This window comes from Phodopus roborovskii, unplaced genomic scaffold (assembly GCF_943737965.1).
Source record: "Phodopus roborovskii unplaced genomic scaffold, PHOROB, whole genome shotgun sequence".
Classification (NCBI taxonomy): Eukaryota; Metazoa; Chordata; class Mammalia; order Rodentia; family Cricetidae; genus Phodopus; species Phodopus roborovskii.
The window spans coordinates 6,204,561-6,223,316 of NW_026126567.1; the positions used below are offsets into that span (position 1 = coordinate 6,204,561).

The 18,756-nt window shown below is 41.9% G+C and overlaps 1 protein-coding gene across 1 annotated transcript in view; it reads left to right on the forward strand.

The window, feature by feature from the left end:
- Dnaaf11 (dynein axonemal assembly factor 11) overlaps window positions 1-18,756 on the forward strand; it is an 88,093-nt gene that overhangs the window by 21,354 nt on the left and 47,983 nt on the right. The window contains exons 4-5 of the mRNA XM_051202488.1: window positions 8,276-8,448; window positions 14,564-14,784. Coding sequence (XP_051058445.1) covers window positions 8,276-8,448; window positions 14,564-14,784 — 394 coding nt within the window. The remainder of the gene's footprint in view (window positions 1-8,275; window positions 8,449-14,563; window positions 14,785-18,756) is intronic.

The following is an 18,756-nucleotide window of genomic DNA, read 5'->3' on the forward strand; positions in this document are numbered from 1 at the left end:
AGTTCAGTGGACTCCTGTAGTCAGTGTTTCCCCCTACCCCCAGTTTGTGCCCCCAGCTTCTGACTGTCTTAGTGCAATTGTTCTAAGATATATAAAACAATATAATGTATTGTTTTATCTGCACTTTAACGGAAACATAGAAATTGTGCATACTTATTAAGGACCATTCATACTTTATTCATGTGTACAATGTATGCACTGGTAAGCATCCTAGTACTCTCGGAGATCCTATCAGCTTCTGACTCAGATTGGGAAGATATATAACTTATTATTGCTGCAGACTATGAGCTGGATGTCTCTGAGATCAGGCCAGGTACAGAGAGAATGAGCAGAACTAGATGGCAGCTCCCATGGGAATGGCTTGAGTGCGCATGAAGATGGCAACATCATGGATCCAAGTGCCACCATTAATAATCTGACCTTAAATAGTGATCATCATATTCTGTTTGTCAGAGACATGATGTTGGGATTGAACATAACATTGTCAAATAGGGAGCAAGCATATTTTATGCCTATAAAACATGTTTTCATTCTGTGTGTTGTATTCATATATGTGGACCCATGTGTGCATGGAGGTCAAAGAGAACATCAGATACCCTCCTATTTTGCTCATTTTTGTGACAGGAACTTTTATTAACCCTGGAGCTTGCCGTTTTTCAGTTAGGCCAACTGGCCAGTAAGATTAAGCAATCCTACTGTCTCTCCCTAGCACTATGGTTACAAGTATGCAGGTATGCTTAGCTCTGTGTGGGTTTTGGGGATTCAAACATGCAGGTCCCTCATATACTTGAACTATCTCCTCAGCCCATGTTACTTATAAAAATAATTTTGTGGCATTTCAATATATGTATATAGCATACTTCGATATCCTTGTCCTCTCTTGTAGTAGGATATCAGAGAAAACATAGAAACTGTGTCTTAGCTTTCTGTAATTTCATGAATTTTCCCTTTGTGTGTAAAATATCAGATATAGCCATATTGCCAATTCTTGAAATAAAAAGTAGTTTAACTTCTATCTACCATTACCATTATCACTTTACCATGTTTAATTCTCCACCTGTCCTTGAACACTGCCATAGAACATGGACAGTGCTAAATTTTAGTTTTCTTTTCACTTTGATCATTAGCTCCCCCATTTTGTAATACAGATTTCATGACCATAATTCTTAATATTTTTGACAAGAGTGCAGTGAAAAGATACAATAGAGTTTTTCCAGTTTCAAAAAGTTGCATACTTCTATATATGTGTGCAAGTGTTTGTGTGCATGTGCGGAGGTCAGTGTCTTCCTCTCCTCTCCTTCTCTCCTCTCCAATTCCCCTCTCCTCTTCTCTGTTCTCTATTTGAGATGGGGTCTGCCATTGTACCCTGGACATGTCATTAAGTTAGATTGGCTAGCCAGTGATACCCAGGATCTACCTGTTCCTACCCTACCTGCCATGCCCAGATTTCATGTGTGTTCTGGGGATGTGAACTCAGATCCTCATGCTTATTCAACACTTATTTTGTCCACTGAACTGTCTCCCAGCCATGATTAGCCACTTTCATAAGCTGAACACGTGGCTAGTTTTCTTTGTGGGCTGCCGTATTTTGTGCACTGTATTTATTGGCCACAGCATCACCTCCAACAGTGGCAGTCATCTACACTCAGCCTCATCAGTTCTCTTTCCTCAGTTGCTCCATTATCTTGAAAGTTGTATTGTCCTTAATTTTCGTCTGGCCAGCCCAATCCCCATTCTCTATGTCTCCATGAGTCTCTTTACTCCTTGCTACGCTTGCTTCCCCCATTGCTGTCTTTCTTCCCCAATCCTTCTTAACCTTTTATGTCATGCTAAGGAGCTTCTTACATGGAGTAGGCAAAGCCATTTTGTGATGGTTTGAAGGAAAATGGTTCCAAAACCGAGTGGCACTATTGGGAAACGTGGTTTTGTTGAGTAGGTATGGCCTTCTTGGAGGAAGTGTGCCACTGTGGTGATGGGCTTTGAGGTTTCATATATACTCATGGTATAGCCCGTATCTCAGTTTACTTCCTGTTGCCTGAAAGATGTAGGGCTCTCAGCTACTTCTCTGGCACCGTGGCTGCCTGCACACTGCCATGTCCCACCATGATGATAATGGACTAAGTTGTAGTGGGATAGTCACTTTGTCTCCTTCTGTGGCACTGACCACGCCTGTTGGGGTGGAGCCAGGGGCGGAAGTGACCTGTGGAAGGAGGTCTGAGGAGGAGCTGGAGAATGCTCTCTTGCTGGCAGGTCACGGAGAGCAGAGGTTCCGGTGGAACTTGCTGGCGTTCATCTGTCTAGGTTGTAACTTATTTCTCCCTGAGTAAATATCTATTCGGCCTATTTGTTTATCCTGATCCTTATTTAACTGCAATATCTGGTGTCACACTAAGTCTCTGAAAATGGAAGCCACCCCATTAAATATTTACCATTATAAGTGTTACACTGGCCATGCATTTCTTCACAGCAATAGAAACCCTAAGACATGTTTAAGGTAACTTCCCAATATCCAAGGAGCTCAGATTATAATAAAAAAACTAAATTGTAAGCATTCAATCACAGAACAAGAAAATATCAGAAAAGACAAAAGTTGTACAGATAATTATAACATGAGAGAATGTCTAAATGTCACAAAAATAACCAAAGGACAGTCAGAATTTAATTTGTCATTCTACTGTACAGCTCCTACATTTTATCTTCTGGTTAATAAGCAATTGATGGGAAGAAATTATGTGACATTATGTGAATATTCTGTCACTCATCATTCTTTTATGTGTTGGTTTTTAATATACTTGCTAATGATCCTGCAGTTCTATTATTCTCTATTTGTTGGATGACTTTATACTTTAAGAACTTCAGTTTCTCCTCCACTTATTAGTTCATTATTCCTTATGTCATTGCAGATACAAGAACCCTTGCTTCATTCAGTAGATCATGTCGTTGTGTTAATTCACCAGATTGTGCTAGTACCACTTTCTTTTCTTTTTAGTTTGCAATTAGCATTGTTCTAAGCATGGCCAGCACAATCCTTCCAAACAGGCTCCCATGTCCTCCCATGCTCTTCACGGTCTCTGAACACACCCTCGCTCTATGTCATGTCCACCCATGGGCAGGGGTAAGCAAGGGCCTGTTTCTGGCCTGCCTTCCAGGGCCCTGCTTAGAGCATCCTGGGGACTGTGGACTGTGCATGAGTGGGGGACCTGTCCCAGCAGACCAGCCCATCTAGAGTTTGTCAGCACCCTAGTCCTGCCACCACCCACTGGAAGGGGAGAGCCATTGGAGTATTGAACCTGCTTGTACCCACTGGAAGAGAACATTGGTCCCATACCCACCAGGAGAGGGAGAGACTCCACCGGAACACACTGGAAGAAGGGATGGGTAGATGGCATTATTAAGAACAAAGTCATCAACAGAAAGATCATTATGATGCCCCCAGAGTCTAGGAACTCCATTCCAGCAAGACCTGAACATCCCAACACAGATGAAGCAGAAGAGAGCGACCCTAAAAACAACTTCATGAAAATGATAGAGACCCTAAAAGAGGAAATGAGAAAATCATTTAAAGAAATGGAAGAAAAGACAAACCAAAAATTCTAAGAAACAATTCAAACAGTGCAAGATTTGAAAGCTAAAATACAGACAAAACAAAACAAAGAAACATAAAGGCTAGTAATAGAAAAGCTGGGTAAATGAGCAGGAACTATAGATGTAAGCATAACCAACAGAATACAAGAGATGGAAGAGAGAATCTCAAACGTTGAAGATACACTAGGAGAAATAGGTTCATTGACCAAAGAAAATCTTAAGCCCAACAAGTCCCTAACACAAAATATCCAGGAAATATGGGACACCATTAAAGGACAAACCTACAAATAATACATATAGAAGAAGGTAAAGAAATCCAACTCAAGGGTGCATAAAATATATTCAACAAAATCATAGAACAAAATTTTCCAACCTAAAGAAAGACATGCTAATGAAAGTACAAGCTTACAGAACACCAAATAGAGTGAACCACAAAAAAGTTCCCTCACCACATAATAATCAAAACATCAAACATACAGAATAAAGACAGAATATTAAGAGCAGCAAAGGTAAAAGGCCAAGTAACTTATAAAGGCAAACCTATCAGAATTACACCTGACTTCTCCATGGGAACTCTGAAGGCCAGAAAGTCCTGATTAGATATTCTACCAACACTGAGACCACAGATGCCAGCCCAGCCCAGACTGCTATACCCAGCAAAGCTTTCAATCACTGTAGATGGAGAAACTAAGATATTCCATGGCAAAACAGGTTTAAGTAATACTTATCAACTAATCCAGCCCTACAGAAAGTTGTGGAAGGAAAACTCCAACCCAAGGAAGTTAACTACACTCACAAAAACATAGGCAATAGTTAATCCTATTTTACCAACAGCCAAACAAACAAACAAAGCAAAACAACAACAACAAAAAATAAATTGGGGAAATCCATACATAATTCCACTACCACCAATAAATCAAAACAAACAAAAATTAACAATCAATGGTCATTCTGAACATCTATGCCCCAAATACAAAGGCACCCACATTTGTAAGAGAAACATTACTAAAACTCAAATTGCACATAAAACCTCACACACTTATAGTGGGAAATTTCAACAGCCACTCTCAAACTAGAAAGGACCACCAGAAAGAACTTAAAAAAAGAAACAAAGGAACTAACATAAGTTATGACCCAATTGGGTTTAACAGACATCTATAGAACATTCCATCCAAATACAAAAGAATATACCTTCTTCTCAGCACCACATGGAACCCTTACTAAAATAGACTACACACTTGGCAATATAGCAAACCTCAATAGGTACAAAACAATTTGGAATAACTCCCTGTATCTTATCAGACCACCGTGCTTTAAAGTTAGAATTCAACAACAACACAAATTGCAGAAACCCTACAAACTCATGGAAACTGAACAATGCACAAGTGCACAACTCCTGGGTCAAGGAAGAAATACATAAATAAATTCAAGACTTCCTAGAATGCAATGAGAATGAAGACACAGCATACCCAAATTATGGGACACTTTGAAAGCTCATTCCCTATGGAGGGATACTCTCTCAGCCTAGATACATTGGGGAGGGGCTAGGCCCTGCTCCAAATGATATGACAGACTTTGATAATCCCCATGGAAGGCCTCAACCTTCCTCCATGAGGAGCAGAAAGGGGATGGGATGGGGGTTGGGGGGAACAGGGGAGGAGGGGAGGGTGAGGATACTGGAAATGACATGTAAAACAAGCTTGTTTCAAATTTAAATAAAAATATCATAAAAAATAAATGGAGGAAAAGATAACCGAAAACTTGGAGAAGAATCAACAAATCCCTTAAAGAATGCCAAGAAAGCTACGAATTAAACTAAACAAACATGTGAAGGGAAGTATTCAAGCCATGAAAACCAAAACAAAAGCAATAAAGGAAACACAAACTAAGAGAATTCAGGAAATGGAAAATCTGAGTAAGCGAACAGAAGCTACAGATGCAAGCATCACCAACAGAATTAAAGAGATGGAAGAGAGGATCTCAGGTGCTGAAGGTACAATAGTACAAGTAGATTCATCGGTCAAAGAAAATGTTAGATCTAAAAGATTCCTACACAAAACGTCCAGAAAATCTGGAAAAACATGAAGAAGTTAAATCAGGGCCAGATGAATAACCTAAATAGAACAATAACCCCTAAGGAAATAGAAGCCATCATTAAAAGTCCTCCCCCCCAAAACAAAACAAACAAACAAAACAGCAACAAAAAAATCTCAAGGCCAGATTGTTTTAAAGTAGGATTCTACCAGACCTAGAAAGAAGAGCCGATACCAAGACCTTTCAAATTATTAGACAAAATAGAAACAGGAGGAACATTGCCAAATTCTTTTCATGGTGCCACAGTCTCCCTAATACCCAAATCATATAAAGACTCAGCAAAGACAGGGAATTACAGACCAGTTTCACTCATGAGCTTTGATGTAAAAATACTCAATAAAATACTGGCAAGCTGAATCGGAGAACACGTCAGAATGATCATTCACCATGATCAAGTAGGCTTAATCCCAGCGATGCAGGGATGGTTCAACACTGGAAAATCTGTCAGTGTAATCCACCATATATACGAACTGAAAGAAAAAAAAAACCACACGATCATCTCATTAGATGCTGAAAATCTTTTGACAAAATTCCAAACCCCTTCATGTTAAAAATCTTGGAAAGATCAGGGATACAATGGGCATAACTAAACATAATAAAAGCAATGTATAGTAAGCCAATAGCCAACTTCAAATTACATGGAGAGAAACTCAAAGCAGTTCCAGTAACATCAGGAACAAGACAAGGCTATCCACTCTCTCCACATCTGTTCTATGTAGTACTTGAAGTTCTAGAGCAATAACAAATAAAGGAGATCAAGGGGATACAAATTGGAAGGTAAGAAGTCAATGCATATGCATCGTTATTCTCAAGATATTATAGTATATAGCAACCCCCCAAAATAATATCAGGGAACTACTACAGGTGATAAACACTTTTAGTTAAGTGACTTAATACAAAATTAACTTAAAAAATCAGTAGCCCTCCTATATACAAACAAATGGGCTGAGAAAGAAATCAAGGAATAGCTACAAATAATAAAAAATATTTTGGTGTAACTCTAACCAAGCAAGCGAAAGACCTGTATAACAAGTATTTGAAGTTTTTAAAGAAAGAAATTGAAGAAGATACCCCAAGATGGAAAGATTTCTCATGCTCATGAATCCATAGGATCAACATAGTAAAAATGGCCATCTTACCAAAAACAATTTACAGATTCAATGCAAGTCCCATTAAAATTCTAACACAATTCTTTACAGACTTTGAAAGAACAATACTCAACTTCATATGGAAAAACAAAAATCATGGGATAGCTAAGATAATCCTTCACAAAAAAAAAGAGCCTCTAGAGGTATAACCATCCCAGATTTCAAGTTGTACTACTGGACTATAGTAATAAAAACCTCATGGTATTGACATAAAACAGACAGGAGGATCAATGAAATTGAATAATATTAATTTAAAAAAACTGACATAAATCCATACATCTATAGACACCCGATTTTTGACAAAGAAGCCAAAATTATACAATGGAAAAAAAGAAAGCATCTTCCAACAAATAGCATTGGTATAACTGCATGTGAGTATATAGAAAAACACAAAACAGATTCCTGTCTATCACCCTGCACAAAACTTAAGTCCAAATGGATCAAAGGCCTTAAAATAAATCCAGATACACTGAACCTGTAGAAAAACAAAAAGTGGGGAATAACCTTGAACACATTGGAACAGCTTCCTGAGTAGAACACCAATAGTGTAGACACTAAGATCAACAGTTAATAAATGGGACCTCATGAAACTAAAAATATTCTGTAAAGCAAAGGACATCATCAGGAAGACAAAATGGCAACAGAATGGGAAAAGTCTTCAACATTCCCACATCTGTCAGAGGATTGATTCCCAAAATATATAAGAAACTCAAGAAACTAGACATCAAAAAAACCAAATAATACAAATAAAAATTGGGTGCAGATCTAAACAGAATACTCATCAGAAAAATCTTGAATGGATGAAAGATACTCAAGGAATTGATCACCATCCTTAGCTATCTGGGAAATGCATTCAAAATGACCCTGCGATTCCATTTTATACTTGTTGGAATGGCTAAGATCAAATCTCAAGTGAAAGTACTGGAGAGCGTGTGGAGCAAGGGGGACACTCTCCATTGCTGATGGGAGTGCAAACTTGTACAGCAACTTTGGAGATCAATATGGCAGCTTCTCAGGAAATTGGGAATCGATCTACCTCAAGACCCAGCTATACCACTCTTAAGCATATGTCAAAAGGTTTTCAATCATACTACAAGGACACTGGCTCAACTAGGATCATAGGAACTTTATTCCTAACAGCCAGAACATCCTAGATGCCACTCAACTGAAGAATGGATTAACAAAATGTACACTCACACAATGGAGTATTACTCAGCTATTAAGAACAATTGACATTATGAAACTCAAAGTAAAATGGATGGAACTAGAAAAAAAAATCAGAAGGACAGACATGGTACCCTAAGTGTTTATTAGCTATGAAGTGAAGGACAGCCACTCTACAATCCACAGACCCAGAGAGGGCTAGATAACATGCTGTTTTTCTCTGTTTTTTTTTTTTTTTTTTTTTTTTTTTTTAACCTTTTCGCTTTTTCTTCTTGTCTTGACAGGATGTGAATGGCTGACAAAACTTGACTTGACTGTGAATTTTATTGGTGAACTGAGCAGCGTTAAAACCCTGAGGCACAACATCCACCTCAAGGAGCTCTTCCTCATGGGCAACCCATGCACTGACTTTGATGGCTACAGGCCATTCGTGGTGGTGACCGTACAGCAGCTAAAGGTATGCTTAGAGTAAAGCTGCAAAGGAGAGAGAGAGAGAAGGAAGCAGGGGATGGTTCCTTCCTGGATTTGTGAGCCGCAATTTGTTGCCTCGGAGGTGGGAATGCTCTAGAGAATAAAATCAATCCCACCCAGTGATTTCTAAACCTTTGCCGTTGTTTTGTTTTTGAAACTTTATCAAATCTTGAAAAGGTAAGTCATGTATTCCTGTATTTCTCCAGTCTCATCAAAGCACAGAAGGTAGCCATTTACTGACCAGTCGGGTCATCCTTTGCCGTACACCCTCCATTACTACTAACATGTCAGCACTGGGATCCCAGCATGAGAGGTAGGACTGGAGCGGGTTCAGGGCCAACCTGTTCTACACAGTGAGTTCGAAGCCAGCCAGGGCTACACGAGGAGACCTGCTTCAAAACAGCTACAAGCAGTCAAAACAAAGTAAACAGCTTACCATGCCCTATCCTCAAGACTTCTGAGTGGGTTTGAATGGCAAGGGGCATGAGATTTAAACATCTAACAACCCTGGGCTGATGCTTCAAGCACTCACCGGAGGGCCACTGTTGTGTTGTGTGTGTCAAGCAAAAGCAGTTGCTTTCACTGCCCCCCCTTCTCTATCCAGAACAATAGATTTCTGACACCAAATGTACCAGGGTTTCTTGTGCACATCAAGCAGTGACTCATTTCTTCAGCAGCTGGTTGTCCTCAATCTGGTTCACTCTGGATGCTACCCTGATATGGTGTTCAGACCTCATCCCAAGCCTGCAAGACCAGTCCCGTCCTGGGAGTTTTTAATCTGTGGTTCTGACTTATAATCAGGGTTCCCACGATCCCTTCCTCAGTTTTTATTCATTTGTGTCAACAGCTCACAGGACTCTGAAAGACACTTCTTTTTATGTATTTATATATATTATTATTATGAAGGCTATTCCAAAGAGTCCATTTAAAGAGATGCGCAGATGAGGTGTGAGAGAGAAAGCTTGGAGCTCTCATGTCCTATCTGAGCATGCCGCTCTTCAGGGACCTGCACATGGTCAGTGACAAGGGAGTCTTTTGAATGTTATGTTTCTGATTTTATAGACCCTTATGGCATAGGTCTACTGAGGTCCTCCGCCCTTTGTTCTCAATGGGTCAGGAACCCTGCTGAATGAGGAGGGCCTTGCTACAAGTAAGCTCAGAGAACTTCTCTCTCTCTCTCTCTCTCTCTCTCTCTCTCTCTCTCTCTCTGTGTGTGTGTGTGTGCGTGCGTGTGTGTATATAAACCAGGGAACAACCCAGTGTCATGCTCAAGTACACCCTCCACCTCTTTTGGGGCAAGGTGTCTCACTCACCTGAAGCTCGCCAATCAGCCTAGATAGGCTGGCCAGTGAAACCCAGCATCTTCCTTCATCTGCTTCCCTAAATGGTGGGAGTGAGCATGTGTCACCATGCCTGGCATTTTTATGTGAGGTCTAGGGATCAGACTCATGTCTTTATGCTTGTGAGGCAAGCACTATACCAGCTGAGTCGGACCTCAGCTGTAGAGAATTTGCTATGATCCCCTAAAGGCAGCAGGACATTGTAGATGTTCCATGACGCACTTTGGGGAAGGAACTACAGGTCAGGGATAACAGTTAAAACTGAACCGTGTACCTTACTGCGCTCTTTCACATTTTGCCACTATATTTCCAAAATCTAATAATGTTAGAACTAATCTTATTTAGAATGATTTTAGATCTACTATTTAGGAGAAAGGTGATTCTAGAAAAAGTATACCACTGAGAATATTAAAGGGAGGATATTAGTTTTCACCCAAGTCTGAAGCTCTCAGCCCGTGCGTGGCTCTAGGCTTCAGCAACAAGAATACTGAAATGCATTGGTTTTGTGACATCGATTGGCTTAGTTCTCAGAGTCCCCACCATCCATCACATGCATGCATGCAGGCATGCGCACACACACGCGCGCGTGCGCGCATGTAGGCAACACACGCAGGCACACAGGCATGCGAGTGAAGGAGTGCGCGCGTGCATACACACACACTCACACACACACGCACACACACGCACACGCACACACACGCACACGCACACGCACACGCTTCTGCTGAGTGATGCAAACCATTGGGTCAAGTTCTCTGGGAAGGCTGCACTCACACAGCTCCTCCAGAAGGCCAGTGTTGCTTGAGAACAAATAATATTAAGAAATGTGTTCACTGGTGTTTAGAAACAGCAATGCACGTTCGAATCTTTGTTGCCATGTCACCGGGAGCCTGTGAGGTGTGTTTGAAAGTAACGGCAGTGGCAGATGTGTTAATCTACACAGTCTATCTGTGGCTTAAATGACAGAAAGTACTTATCCCATCCATAGCTCTGGGGAACAGATGGTCCAGATGAAGTTATAGAAAAATACACTGAGTCAGGTCCTCCTCCGGTCAGTGAGGGAGACTATGCCTGCCTCCTGCATAGTAGGTCTGGCCGGCACTACTTGGCATTCCTTGGCATGTATGCTTCTCACTCTGACCTCTGCCTTAGTCTCTTCACACTGTTCTTGGGCCTCTGTTCCTTCACATGGAGTTCTTTTTGTAATCACACCAGTTATATGGGATTACTCCAATATGTCGCCCCTCCCCCCAGTGAATTTTGCCTACCTTGTCCCTATGTCCAAACAGTCCAGTTTGTGACCCTGGAGTTAGAACCTCAGTTCAGCCTCCAAGGAGAGAGGAGTTGTGAGGAGGCCCAACCTTTGCAAGTGTTTCCTGATGTCTGCACCACTCTAGGCAGTGAGTGAGTGGGCACTGACCATGGAAGCCCACAGCACAGTATTCCTCAGGATCCAACCCGTGAGCCGCAGACCCCTTTTATCTTACTCACCTCTGGCTGCATGTCCATTGTTCCTGTAGGTTCCTCAGTGAAGGCCCGAGTCAAGCTCGGTTGCTTTCCGCTTCAGTGGCCCATTCACAGGTCTCATCAGCGAGCATGTGCCAGTGAAGGTATCACTGGAGCATACCCATGCATGGGTATCATCAGTGTGGACCCCGACAAAGTATCATCACCAAGCATAGACACACTCCAGGTCCAGGGAGCCAGCCTGGAGGAGGAAGGCCATGAAATGCTAAAGCTTCCCCTGCCTTTGCTGCTCTAGGCCTGCCTAGTTCAGAAGGGGCTGTTCAGACTTGGAAAGTACATGGGAGGAGTTTGAACATCACCTAGAAGACATCTTCAAGTAAATGAGGTCCCTGCACTAGGTGGCTGGGCACAAGGCCAGTTCTCTGAGGTCTCTAGTCTGGAAGGTGATAGAGGGGTCTTTAGCCGTGTTCTTAGGAGCAGTACATGCGATCAAATAAAGATTTAAAACATTTATGAAGGCATTCTAAATCAAACAGGCAAATATGGTCCAGACACAACCAAGGACAGTACTTTGCTTCCCCAAGTTTATCAGAACCCTAGGTTAAAAATTCTATTTAGCTAAACTCTCCCAATCTAATGAAATAACGTTTAATCCGTATTTGTATTAACATTTTGTGGTCTCATTTACATACATATACTAATATTTACCTACAAACTTTCATATTTGCTTATTGCAGAGATTTATTTTACTTATGTCATGAATATATTTCATTGAGAATTTTCCAACTTGATTAGACCTTAACTCAAGCTTATACTGAGTTGCTTTTAGAGAGTTCACTGCAGCCACTTATTACCTTAAATGATTGCTTCAATTGGAGGTAAATTTGCCACTCTGGTCTCAGTCCTCGTGGACAGATGCTGGAGACAAAGAGCCTTTGAAAGCCTGGGACTCATCTAATGTATTCCTGAACAGATAGCACGTAACCTTTCCCTGATCCCCACTGTGACATCCCACTTTTAAGACATGTTTCAAAGCAAGATATTAGATGAAAGCCAGAAATTAATAGATTTTAAAATTCAAGAGAGTGAAAACCAAACACCCAACTCATAGTGTTTTTCTCTTTTAGTGTGGCTGCCAGGAAGCTGAAAGTGAAATCTCTAGCCTATGCACAGCAGCTGTATGAGTCTCTTAAAAACACGTTTCTTAATCTCTTCATTATCATTTTAACGTACGATATAGCTTATCCCAGTAGTTGGAAATTTTACACTTCATTAAATTTGTATTTCATTATATTCACTTTGTGCTGGTTTCCTATTCCCGTTTCAGCAGATTAACACAAATGCAAAGCCTTAGAGCAAGGCAAATTCACCTTAGGGTTCTGAAGGTCAGAGGCCTGGAAGGTGAAATGTAGGTATAGAGGCAGAAATGTAGGTGCTGGCAGGCTGTTAGCAATAGGGGAAACATGTGCCTTGCTGTTTGCCACCTCTAGAGGGAGACTGTACCTTTGGACCTTTGGGTTTATGGCCGCTTCCTGGGTTTCCTTTCTTTTTCTTCCTTCCTTCCTTCCTCCCTCCCTTCCTTCCTTCCTTCCTTCCTCCCTCCCTTCCTTCCTTCCTTTCTTCCTTCCTTCTTTCCTTCCTTCCTTCCTTCTTTCCTTCTTTCCTTCCTTCCTTCCTTCCTTCCTCCCTCCCTTTCTTTTTTCTTGGGTTTTCTTTCTTTTTTCCTCCCTCCCTCCCTTTCCTTTCTTCCCTTTTTTTCTTTCTCTCTCTCTCCCCCTCTCTCTTACCCTCCCTCCCTCCCTTCTTTTCTTTCTGTTTTATATAATGAAATTTAATAACATGATCTGTCTCTTCATACACAATGAGAAGAAAGACACCCCTAAACTTGTTTTTAAATGGTCAAGAATGGCTTTTTTAAAAAGAGCTGAGGTTGTGTAAGGAAAACAGTACTTTAGATGCCCTTCAGTAGGCAATTGTGAGTAGTCAGATGGATCCAGGAACTAGTCAGACTATGGAATTCACAAGTTCAAGTCCTCTGTCCTCACCGACTTCTGCAACCCTGAGGCTTGCGCTTGCTCTTGCAAATTTCTTGCTTCTGTGTGACCCGATGGGGACACACCTGCCCACTCAAGATCACTACCTATGTCACATCACATCTCTTTGACCAGATGAGGTGACATTCAGAGTGACTGAATCTCAGGCACCTAAGGAAACCACTGTTGGCCAAGCGCATCAATCTATTAATAGCCCTCTTTGAACAGGCAGCTTTGGCATTTCACATTTTAGTTGGCATTTTGTTTTCTCCATTTGCTTATGTGTGTTTGGGGGCGGGGCATGCATGTATGTACCTGTGTATTCATGTGGAGGGCATACATACATACCGGGATTGTATTTATATGCAGACAGTTCAGGTATTATTCCTCCTCAGAAGCCACCTTGTTTACACTTTGTTGGTTGTTTTTATATGGGGACTCTTACTGGGACCTGGGGCTCATCAATAAGGGTAGGCCAGCTGGCCAAAGGGCTCCGGGGTCTTACCTGTGTTCGGGTATGCACCAGCCGCACACCTAGCTTTTTACCTGGGGACGAGGGGGTAGAACACAGCCCTTATGCTTGTGCAGCAAGCAATGTACTGACTGGGCCACCATCTCACCCTCTATGCACACATTTTAATATGGAAAAAATGCTACAAATATTGTGTAAACACTGTCTATAACAAAGACCAATCTTCAAAGGTGGCACATGAGCTGACCTGAGCTGGAGTTCCTTGTATAAGGTCCTTTCCATGAAGAGGCTTGCAGGATGCCATTGTGAGAGGAGCTGTGGTTTGATGTAAGCACCAGCACCCTTAATATAGTGAGCAGTTATGAAATTAATAGAAATATTTTGAGAACTTGTCATCAATTATTTTGACAGAAGACCAACTTATTTCCAGCAAGGGTGCTTTGTAAACTTTATTACTTGTATGAATTAAGCATTGATTCAGACAAACATTTCTGATACTCCTCATTAATTACTTTGTTTTAACTCTCTGTTGCTATGGCAATATTATTTCTAATTTAAAAAATGTATCAATCAACACAAGCTTAAGGCTGATCCTTCTCATCCTCCCTCTTCCTCTCCTTCCTTACTCCCCCCCCTCCCCGCCCTCCTTCCTACCTTTTCAAGTTGGCATAGTCTGGCCTTGAACTCCTGGTAGTCCGGGCTCAGTCACCTGAGTTGCTAGCACTATAGGCACGGATCACTTTGCTTGCTGAATTGAATAATTGTACTTCTTATTGCTTTTTGTTTAAGTGGTTGGATGGCAAAGAAATAGAGCGGTCTGAAAGGATCCAGGCATCGCAGAACTACCCAGCCGTTGAACAGCAAATCAGAGAGCAGGAGAAAGCTTACTGCCTTAGACGGGCCAAAGAGAAAGAGGAGGCTCAGAGGAAACTCCAGGAAGAAGATGAGGACAAGAAGAAAAGCCACCCAGGCTCTGCCGGGTGTCCGCACACGGACACTCATGCTGTTTGGTGCGTAGACCAGTGGTTCGGTGTCTTGCTAACTCCCATTAAAACAGCAGCAGTATTTCCTCCCCAAGGTGTTCGCAGCATCAGTTAAGCTCTAGCATGTAACATGGGAAGGCGTGGGGCATCATGAGTATCCCTTGATGATGATTCTAGAAGGATTTCTTCCCTTAGAAGAATTGCCTTTCCCAACCAGCAACTTGCATTTGCATCTGAAATTATCCCAAAAGAAATCTCTCTAAACATGTACAGGAAAGATGAACGAACAGGTGTGCCTCGATTTCTAAGGCAGGAATAGTTTAGAAAGTTAAATGCAAATAACACAATTATGAAATGAATAATTCTGATTGCATCATAAAATGTTCTATTTTGTGAATTATATAGTGAATATATTTTTAAATGTGATTAATAACTCTCTAATTGATCTTATGAATCTGAATTTTTCATGGTATTTATTTTAGGTGAATCCAACTATAGTCCCTTGATTCAATTCCCCATGAACAAGTTTTAAATAGTTCTTAAAATTGAGAAAATAATAATTATAAAATATTTCAGATGTATATAAATACTTTATAAATAACTAAGCGAGACACTATTGTTCAAACACCCAGACAGAATGAGTGACAGTCATGTGCACGCTTGCAATGAATCTCTTGGGAGAAAATGACATGCCACAAAAACATTAGATGCCTGTTGAATATTGCTCTGGTCCCTCTTCATCTTCAGTGATGTTGGCTGCCTTTAAGTCTGCATATATTTTAATGGAGCTGGGTATGGTGGCTCACTCCTTTAACCCCAGCAACCGGAAAGCAGAGGCAGGCAAATCTTGTGAGTTCCAGGCCAGCCAGGACTACATAGTGACAAAATGTCTTCATGTAGTTAAACTTATGTCAGTCCTTTTTTGTCTTGCTCATGAACTCCATCCTCCACAACATGACATGCGTCCCTCTGTACTCATCCTTCAAGGAATGTCTGTGTATACTCAAGCTCCATCAGTGATGTAGACTAGGTTACTTGCTGATGTATTGAGTCATTGGCTTAGTTGGGGAGGAAAAGGAAGCATCTCCCCTAAGGCTTCAGGAAAAAAAAAAAATGTCACTGAGATTCAGGGTCTACCGGAAGTGCAGGCGAATGAACAGTGAGAAAGATGGGTAATGAGTTGCAGCAGCCTAGCGGTCAGTGAACATTAAAGGGTCACCACCGTCCACATTTCACATGGTGGTGCCCTGGAACCGTCTCACAGGCAAAGTCTCCAGGTTAGGAGGAATCAGGTGTGAGGTGTTGTAAAGGGGTGCTACCAAGGTGGTGGCCACAGGAAGAGACTGTGGCCTGAATTGTCAGTGTCAGGCACTCATGAGTTGTCCCAGAAGGATCAGCCAAGTATATTGACCACCTCGTCAGGAAACAGTGTGGTTGGAGAACTCTTGTGGTATCTCTGAAACTAAGACACCCTGGAAGAGAGAAGCCGTTGTCTGGACAGAAGGGCGGTAGCAGCAAGGCTAAAGGGGCAGTGGTCAAGTGGGTGGTGACACTCACCTCCTGCCCCTTCCCCTGCTCCCAGACAAGACCAAACCAGGCGTAACGATGGGCGCAGAGATGGAAAACACACGAGGCAGGGGAGTTGGAGTTCACTGGGCCTCTCTCCCAGGAAAAACCAACTGTGAGTTGGGCCAAGATAGATTGGAACTTGGAGAGGTATTACAAGCCTTCAGCTTAGAAGTATGTCTTGAGTTTGATTTAAACTGTAGACATTTTAGGGCCGGGAAGTGCATCTTAGCTAAAATGAATTTATTCTAGAACAGTGATTTAGGTCTAGAACAGTGATGGGTGGGGAGAGGGACAAAAGAGAGTGAGCAGAAGGGAATGCTTAAGGTGGGATTTCATTCACTCTCTAGCGACCTGACACTTTATCACCAGCCATGTATGTTTGGATTCAATAGAGACTTAAGTCACTTAGCTAATGCTTCTGCTGGCTTTTCTTTTCTAAAATATTTTCTATGTTTTATTTACTTATTGAGAATGTTATTTCATGTGTTTTGATGATAGTCTATCCTCTTCACTAACTCCCCCTAGCTCTTCCTGTCTCCCTACCCACCTACTTCATGTTCTCTCTCTTACAAAACAAAACAAGACAAAAAAAAACCAGTGCTCATGTGCTCATGCATGTGCACGGGGACACACACACACACAGAGAGAGAGAGAGAGAGAGAGAGAGAGAGAGAGAGAGAGAGAGAGAGTCTGATTTTGTATTGACCAGTTCCACAGGGCATGCAGCCCACCATGGAATGTGGTTGATATAATCACACTTTAGCTCTAGGGCAAAACACTTTTTTTCAGTGATTTGTATTATTTTATTCAGTGACTCCATTGGAAAAACCTGAGTTTCCTACTCTAACAACCATCACCTGCAAATAATGTCTTGGTTAGGGGTGATACTTTGTGTCTACTTCCCATTTTCAGCGATGGGATTTTGTCTGGCTTGAACCTGTGCAGGTCTTGTGCATGCTCCCACAGTTGCTCTGAGTTGGTGTGTTCATCTGTCTTCATGTGTGTGGAAGTTTCCTTGGAGTCATTCATCACCTCAGGCTCTAAAAATCTTTCTGTCTCCTCTTCCACATAGACCTCTGAGCCTTGAGGGTAGAGGTTTGAGAGGGCATCCCATTTAGGGCTGAAAGCTCCAAAGTCTCTCACTCTGGGCACCCTCTCAATCTTGGGTCCTTGTATTAATTACCATCTGTGGTAAGACGTGTCTGTGATGTTGGGAGAGTGGTGTGCTCATTGTGGGCAGCACGTCACTAGGCGCCATTTATTGAATAGTAGTGTTAGTCTTTCACAAGTAGAGCTTTCTTTTTAAGCATTTTTTACTCCTCTGTTTATTTTGCATCCTAGCCACAGCCTCCCTCCTCGCTCCTCTCCCACCTCCCAATCCCTTCCTCTTCTGTCTCCATCCAGGAAAGGGCAGATCTCCCACGAGTATCAACAAATCACGACATACCAAGTTAGAGTAAGACTAAGCACTTCCCCATGTATTAAGACTGGACATGGTGTGAGGAGCAGGGTCCCAGAAGCCAGTAAAAGAGTCACAATGCTGGAAAAGCAGCCTGAACTGGCCTTCTCCTGTGACCAGACTGGTGCCTTGGCCCTCTGTCATCAGAGAGGGGTCATCAACTGAAGGAGGCAGATGCAGAGACCCGCGGCTGAGTTTGGGGACCCTGCAAAGGTGGGGGAAAGGAGTGGGAGCCAGAGAGGTCTCCATGGGAAGGCTCGCAGAGACTGAACCAACAACCGGAGGAGGCTGCATGGGACTGACCTGGGCACTCTGCATATGGTCCAGTCGTGCAGCTTGGCCGTCTTATGGGACTCCTATCATCAAGAACAGAGGCTATCTCTGACTCTTCTTTAGCCATTTTTAAAGTTTTAGATTGTAAAGGGTGAAAGTAAGGCAAGTAGTCACTTTATAGGAAAAAAAAAGTTAAGAATGGAGCTAATTATTCCCATAATTCACCAGTATATCGTAGAATGGTCCTCATCCCCTGTAGGTTGCTATTTCTGTACCAGAAAGAACTTTAGCTCTAGGGCGAAGCCCTTCTTTTCAGCTATTTTCATTGTTTTATTCACTGACATAGTTGCAGTTTATTGCATGTAAAGAAACCCAAGCAGAACCTTTATCTATGTTCTGCCTGGAGTATCTAAATTTTAGTAATTTTGTCCCTTCAATGCCTTTATAAAAACAGTGTTCTTTCTGAAGATCAACTAATGAGGCTTTTCCAGTAACAACCCCCAAACCTAACAAATACTGAGTAATATTGTTGGTGTTCTACTCTTTTACTTGTCCTTTTTTAGGGAGCCCACGACATAGTTCCCAGAAAATCACACACGGAGGCTTATTCTGAGCTAGGAATGCCGGTCTTTAGCTTGGCTTGTTTTGCCAGCTTTTCTTATCTTAAATTATTCCACTCATCTTTTGCCCCTGGGCTT